The 7,989-nt window shown below is 29.4% G+C and overlaps 1 protein-coding gene across 1 annotated transcript in view; it reads right to left on the minus strand.

Moving 5' to 3' along the window:
- LOC100789107 (probable sulfate transporter 3.5) overlaps window positions 1-4,297 on the minus strand; it is a 6,114-nt gene extending 1,817 nt beyond the window's left edge. The window contains exons 1-7 of the mRNA XM_041005037.1: window positions 3,814-4,297; window positions 2,941-3,148; window positions 2,291-2,462; window positions 934-999; window positions 429-542; window positions 190-306; window positions 1-97 (exon numbers count right to left, since the gene is read on the minus strand). Coding sequence (XP_040860971.1) covers window positions 1-97; window positions 190-306; window positions 429-542; window positions 934-999; window positions 2,291-2,462; window positions 2,941-3,148; window positions 3,814-4,216 — 1,177 coding nt within the window. The 5' untranslated portion in view covers window positions 4,217-4,297. The remainder of the gene's footprint in view (window positions 98-189; window positions 307-428; window positions 543-933; window positions 1,000-2,290; window positions 2,463-2,940; window positions 3,149-3,813) is intronic.
- Between the last annotated feature and the right edge of the window lie 3,692 nt (window positions 4,298-7,989).

The raw sequence follows: 7,989 nt of genomic DNA on the forward strand, positions 1-7,989 counted from the left end.
CCGGACAAGTCATAAGGCCGAAAGCGATCATCTCTTTGTTCCCATCATGAGGTGTATTATCAACAACAGCAAAGCTTCTTCCTATTGCTATTCCTTCCTAATAAAATTAAGTAAATTGATAAATAAATAAATAAAATTGAAAAAATAGTATTGAAGATGATGATTGGTTGGAACTAATTGGTTGCTTACCGCTAATGACAACACCCCTGTGATAAGACCAGCTTGCATAACTGCTGGTAAATATTTAGAATTAAAGTTCAGATAGTGGATGGACAAGGGATTTAGTCCTTTATCTAGATGGCCCACCTATATAATTAATCAACTTCATACATAAGAAAAAAAATGAAATTATGGTATATAAGATTCTTAGAAAGTTTACTTAAAAAAATATTAGAAAGTGAAAAAAAAAATAATTATATCTAACTCACAATTTGAATTCCATGATCTTGGCCCTTGACGAGGTAGGTGAAAACCCCAGAAACTACTAAAGTCACCATTGGAGCTATAGCCGTTACCCAAAAGAGTTTTGGATTCTTATTCCTCTGAAAAATTAATTGTATCAAAAGGTGAAATAATCTATTAGAATAAATTAACTTTGATACACGTATTAACTTAATTAATTAAAAAAATACCAATAGTATATATGATGAAATACCAAGTATGTCTTTTGTGAAATATTGCTACATTTTCTTTGTCTAACGTGACTTTACTACTACTCTTTTAGTATTCTTGCTATAATTATTATATTCATAATCTGTTGATATTGAAATTCTTAATGTCAAACAAGGTTGAGTGGGGCACTAAAATTCTTCTCACTCCACTTTTCCTTGTTCTTTATCAAAATATTTTCCTTGTTCTTTATCAAAATAAATATATGGAAAAGAGAAAGCTGAAATGAGAAGGACTATATCTTCCGATAGAGCACGTACTCACCAGGTGCTTGGTAAATTGCAAGAAAGCAACCAAGATGACGCCAAGAACCGCAGGTTCCCACCTAATCTGTTAAATAAATCAAAAAAGAAGTTCACCTACGTTATTTCCAAATTATATATAGAAATAACAATTTTCTTTTTCTAAAATATGAATTAGCATGAGGACTGTTTCGATGAAACAAAAGAAATTAAAAGGGAAAAATAGAATTAATGAAAAATTGGTCAAGTCTTTATACAAGAGTCATGCATGTTAATTAGTGTGTATTCTATACCATTTGTTGTGTAGGCCCTTAGGTCCTGACACAAGGTTAGAATTATAGTTCTTCTAAAGTGGTATTTCACCCATGGCTTTGGCCCGTAGAAGGTGGCGTTCTTTGCCCTCCACATAAGCTGTACTGGAAAAGTCCAAAACCAATCTTAGGAAACAGTGAAGTTTCATGGGATTTTTCTGTCTAGGTGTAGGTAATTTGCATCTTCACAGACAGAATGGAAGAAAAGTAATGAAACCCGCTGAACATACAACTTGTGGTACGAACTTCATGCGGGATGTTTCCGAGCTAGATTGCAAAACTGAAAGCCGGGGGGAGGGGTTTGTTTAACATCAAGACTCTGGCAGATCTTTCATCTTGATGGGCTATTCTTCGCATAGTGAGGCGTTTTTAAGCCAGTGAAAGTATTTTTTATGATATTATTGGCCCATACGATTTTCCCTATCTAAATAAAGCAAGTTTTCCATGAAGAAGATTTGATGAAACATGTTTTATTCTATAAGGATAGGAGAACCTGATTCGATTTTCTTAAAAAAAATAAAAAAATTAGAATCAAGTCAAGATGACACGGATCAATCCCTCCTCTTGCGTTCTTGGGCCAAAGATTCGAGCCCCATCAGTACCAATTGATTCAACCCCCAAAAAAGACATCCAGATGATAATAAAATATAGAGATGCAAAAGTTATTCTTTTTGGTTATAATGCTAAAATCTCATGTCCTAGGATTACTAGTTTATTTAAATGTTTCTGGTCAAATTATCAGTGCCCTTAGTGATTAAATTTATTAGTTATGCGTTATACTTTCATGTGCGTTGGTGAAGATAAAATATATATAAATGAATAATTATTAAAAAAAAACTACTCCTATAAAAAATGATGGGCACATATGTGCGTGTGGGTAAGTGAGATATTGCAACTTGATCGATGCTTCTATTCAAAGAAGCTACAATTGAGTTGAGATATCATTATCATTTTTTAGGGGGAACTATCCTTATATGCAATAATTGGATTTCGTATGGCAACCTTTTACTATTTTGATCGGTCAAGCCAAAATAAAGGGGCACTAATTTCAATTTGTTCTATACTAACCTCGTGTCTATTGCGGACAATGCTCTTCACCACTTCGACCATGTTCGATTTAGTTGAAAAATGTTTCATTCCAAATACGCCCTTTAGTTGTTGGAGGATGAGAGCTACTGCTGTCCCTCCGATGAAGCCATTAATGGTAGCATGGGAAAAGAAGTCCACCACTATCCCCAGCCTACAAAAAGTTTCCTCATTCTCATCACCCACCACACAAAAATAGAATGAAACTTATTCAGTTGCATTCAAATTAAACTTGTAGTAGAGGTTTGGGTAATTTGTATAAAATTCTAATTTCAAGATAAATTATTACATATAATCTCAAATCACAAACGTGTTTATTAAAAAATAAAAAATCACACATGTGTCATGACCAATCTTCACACATGATAATTGAAAATTTTAATTTACCAAAGAAATTGATAACTTTGAATTAACCTAGCCAGTGGTATGCATGAGTTATTAGCTGTTGGAGCATAATAAATAATTTTCTTCAGTTTGAGGCAACATGGTTATTGGATAGCCAGCTACATATTTTTTCTTTGTTAGTTTTATTTTGCTTTCTTGGTGCCAAACACATCCCTAACCGATGGAATCACTTTTCATGGCCAGGCCCACATGAGAGGGTGGTTTAAGGTAAATGAATTTGTTCTTACCTAAATAATCCCAAACAAGCCTGGAAAACACCGGTGATAAAGGTGGTGGTGAAAATCAAATGAAGATACAACGTTGGATCTTCTACTGGGTCTGCCACGGTTTGTATGGTTTGAGCAATAAGCAACGATGCTCCTGCTATCGTCCCGACTGCCATGTGCCTTGAACTCCCAAAAACAGCATAGATCAAAGGTGGGACAAAGCTGGAATCTGATATAAAAAAAAGTCAAATCAAAACATATCACTTCAGAGATATGAGATATAAAGTAGATTAAATGATTAAGAAAAACATTTGATTCTTTTTACTAACAAAAACTAATAATATTAACAATTATATAAAAAAAATCAGTTCATCGAAAACAAGTACTTATAACCTTAAAAATCGAATAACTATATAGCCACTCTTTATATCACAAGGAAAAACTGTCAAAGGAAGTACGTAAATGTCTAAGCACCCAGATAAGGGATTGAATCAATCATAGACAAAGAAGAGATAAAAATTTATTAATCTATTATCTTTTGTTGATAAAATTCACACACATTCAATCCATGAACCATGTGCACAAATTTACAAAGGATGAAGAAAATCAATTATTATTATTATTATTTTCATTTCTACATATATTTTCTTTGGGAGGCAATTGTGATCGGATACTAAGTCTGGTCAAACATAATTGCTGTCGAATGCGGATACTGAACAAAGAAAATCAATGGTTTAAGGAGTATGTACTAGAGTATAGAAATAAGAAAGCAATTAATATTGCATATGTTGAGACAGACATTATATGAATGTGTAGGCAAAAGTGATTAAATGCAAAAGATGATGATGCCAAACACGCTAATTAAGTGCAAAGAGGTGAAATAGTGATTCTTACAAAGGCCAACGAGGGGAGGAAGGTCAGCAAGTTTGGCATAACTAATGCCCTGAGGGATAGCAAGGCTTGAGATGGTTAGGCCAGCGATCAAGTCAGAGACAAAGAGGCGCCAATTGTAAGTAGGGAGCCACTCAAAGATTGGGATGTAGTATTGCACCCCTTTCATCACTCTCCGCATTGGCTTCTGCTCCTTCTTGAACTGCCTGAAGGGGTCGTCCGGAAACAACGCTTCCTTCAACGCCTCCTTCAGTTTCGTCCCAAACCCTCTCTGGATCGAGAAATTCACCCCATTATCACCACCATCCTCATGGTGCTGATTATGATTTTTAACCTCGCTGTTACCAATGGAACCCATCGTACTAACAACAATAGCAACAACAACAGATATCAGATATGTATGCATGTATGTGCACACTACTAAAGTGGAGTTTAAGAGGGTTTATGAGAAAATAAATAACTACTTACAAGATGGTACTACTTACTTGTTTGTGTTGGACGCCTGGTTGCAATGAGTATATATAGGCTCTAGTAGTGGCAACTATTTCGGGGTAAATGGCATTACAGTGGATTCTAAGTCTTCAAATTGGAAGACCTTCAAGGCATCTTTGGTGTTTTGGGGCTTTTTTTTTTTTAATAAAAAGAATAAAATTCTTTTGCTTTGGACAATTGGGAGAAATTCGAGAATGCGGAATTTGAAATGGTTTTGGATCAAAGTTTAACGTTGTTTCTTATACTGAAATTTTTTTGGGATATAAAATATTTTAATATTTATAGAAATGAAAAGTATATTTTAATCTAATAGTTATAAATTAAATTATAGAATAATTATCATTTTAATATTTTTGATATTACATTAATTATTTTTATTCACTAATATCTCTTATAATATTAATGATAAAAAAATTAAATATGAATTAATGATGATAAGATTAAATTAATTTGTATATAATTATTATTATCTTTCATTCATTTATTATTTTTATAGCTTTATATAAAATAATATAAGATAACAATTTATTTCGAATAACTATGTATTATTTGAAAGAATTTATTATTTATGGGAGATGAATTTGCCCCACTCTAATGCGTCGCTTGAATTGTCTTGAGATCGAATTTGGCTTTTAATTAATTACAAGTCTTTTCGTGTGGCGAATGGCGAAGTCATTTTTTTTTTATTAAGATATTATACTCTATATATTTATCATTTAAATGATATTGTTTTAAAGCTATTTTATTATGTTGTGTTTCTTCGTCGATACATACACATATATGTATTTATGGTATCTCTGGATTGATTGTGAAAGAGAAAACTTTAATAATTATATAGTCAACTTTTAAAACTCGATTTAATAAAATTTATGTTTAAATATAATTTAACCAATGAGCTATTATTAGCATTCTTGTTGGCAAATATGAGAAGCATTGGGAACTTTAATTCCGTATGTCATTTCCTGTAAAAATAAAAGATAAAAAATTCCCTATTCCATTTTGAAAGAGTTTAATAACCTTATATCACAATTCAAATTACTTATTATAATTTATATATTCAAAATATTTTTTTATTCTGATTTTTAATTATAATATGATATATATTTGAAAATATTCATTTATTATGAAATTTAGTAATATAAAAATATATTTGTCAAATGCAATGACTTTTACCGATAATTTCCCTTAATTTATTTTAATAACTTTACAGTTAAACTTATAAACACTTTTTTTTATTAATTTCGTAAGAATTTTTTAAAAATATTTTATTAAATTATTTAGACCAATTACAATTTGAATCTCCATTAGAAATATATAGATTTAGTTTCTAACAACGTCTTTCAAGTAAAATTCCTCCGAGAAAAAAAAGTATCATATTTATTACTCTCTCATATTCAACTTGAGTATTTGATGTGACAAATTTTTTTGTTAGAACATGTTGTTTAATTTATTGGATTTACTTATAATTTGTAATTATTATTGATTTAAGAGAATTTCATATCCAACTAAATAGATCATTTCGTCTAGTATGAATGCAATAGATCTTGATATCACTATGTTAACTCTCTAAGTAATTGGATTAGATGATATGTGTAATTTATAATAAAATATAATATGATAGTAATAAATATGTATAATTAATTAGTCATATTAATTATAAACATAAAATTAAATTATTGTCTTATAAAAAAACAAATTTTTTGTTATACCCGCATATACGGATAGAAACTAAATGAATTGGATCCTACTTAAGTTTGGCCTAACTCACTTTATACTTTTATAACTCAAACTTATATATGTCATTTGTCATGAGTTTATTTTTTAAGTTTGGATCCAGCCTTTATATAAGTTTCATCTAACCTGTTAATTTATTTAAAGGTTTATTTCATATTAAAAAATGTAAAAAATATTATATAATAATAAAATTACTATGCATTAAAATATTAGAGTGTGAAATAATAACTTACATGTTATTCTTACGTTGTCCAAAATTCGATGCCTTGTATTCATATCTATCTTTTTTCTTTAACAAAGCTAAGATGTTAATTAAAAACAATGACACAATTTTAAACTGCAAAATTTGGTTAAAACTTGCCTAAAAACCAAAAGAAAATAACTCTGATTCCTGTTACCTATCTATGCTTATAGAAATTACCATATTTTAAACATTAAAATGATTCTAATAGTCAAACTACTAAAATAATTTATAATATAATTAAAATAATTATGATATTGCATATCATATAAATAATAATATTTTATTAAAATATATTGTTATTAAATAAACAAACATGCGAGACTTAATAGCCATTTTTTAAGATTTGTGATTTGATCTATTTAACTAAAAAAATTATTTAAAAAATTTGAGTCTTTTTTTCTCCTAAATGAATGAAATCAATCCAAACTTTAAACGGACTGAAACATAGTTGTCTAACGGAGAGCCTAACTTACCTTCGCCCCTACCCACATATTTGATTGTTACTATTAGAACTTGTAATTGATCTGACACGTAAAAATTAGTAGAAATGTGTCCAAATTAATTTTTTTTTTTACTTACAGAATCAAAAGATATTGAACTTACGTACTTGGAGAGAAAGTATAACCATGCATTAACCAGTCAAGTTTCCTTTCACTATCATTTTTAGTGGAAAATTATGCCGCGACATGTGCGAGGTTATTAAGTATAAGTATCATCTATTATAAAAACAAAATAATTAAATTAAATGGTCGATTCTATTGATAAATTAGTTAAATTGTTTTATAAGTATATATATATATATATATATATTAACATATACACAATTATTTATTATTATGAATATATTAGCAAGCTATATCAATTTTTTTCCTTTTCATCTTATTTTGTTCCATCTACCTATAGTATCCACCCTAAAATAGAAAATATTGTGTGATCCTAACCCACTTCCTTTTAATAGTATGAGACTGTTTTGGACGAAACTTTTAGGAGTCGTTGTCAACGTCGAATGATACAGTTTCTTTTTATTAATTCTATCTATTTTTATAAATTTAAAACAACTCTCTCATGTTATTGATTCTGTACACAGTTCTCTTTTGGATCCTTGATCTTTTCTTGTATACAAGTTCTAGGTACAAGGTACCTAGTAATCAATTAATATATTTCTTATTCGCTGATAATAAAAAAAGATTGTCTAATTTCGTACAATATAATGATATGTATTCATCTTTCAATTTAAAAGTTTATTAGTGTGAGGGCAGAGGGCTTATGAATTATGATGTAATTAAAGTTAAAAGTAAATAGCCTATATATTATAATGTAAAGAAAAGCATTCAAGAAGAAGAAACAAAGAGAGTAAAGATATGTATTACAAATTTGTTAATTTATGTATAATAATAATTATTTTAAAACTTTAATTAAAATGAATTTTTTTATTAATTGTTATATATATATATATATTAGAAATTAAAAATTAGTAAATTCTAAAATTAATTTAGTCTCGATTGACAAACACTAACTGTAATGCATGCACACCATAAAGAAGCAAACATGGCGGTGAGGGAAGCCAGCCTTTTGTCGACAAAGTTGAAGGCAGAAGAATTTAAGGTAACCTAGATATATGTGATGATCACATCAAGGAAAGTAGTAATAATGCCTTCGATCACTAGACATACATTAATCATTCTACAGCTATAGTGGGACTCTTCGGA

Source organism: Glycine max, chromosome 9 (genome assembly GCF_000004515.6).
Source record: "Glycine max cultivar Williams 82 chromosome 9, Glycine_max_v4.0, whole genome shotgun sequence".
NCBI classification, from domain to species: domain Eukaryota; kingdom Viridiplantae; phylum Streptophyta; class Magnoliopsida; order Fabales; family Fabaceae; genus Glycine; species Glycine max.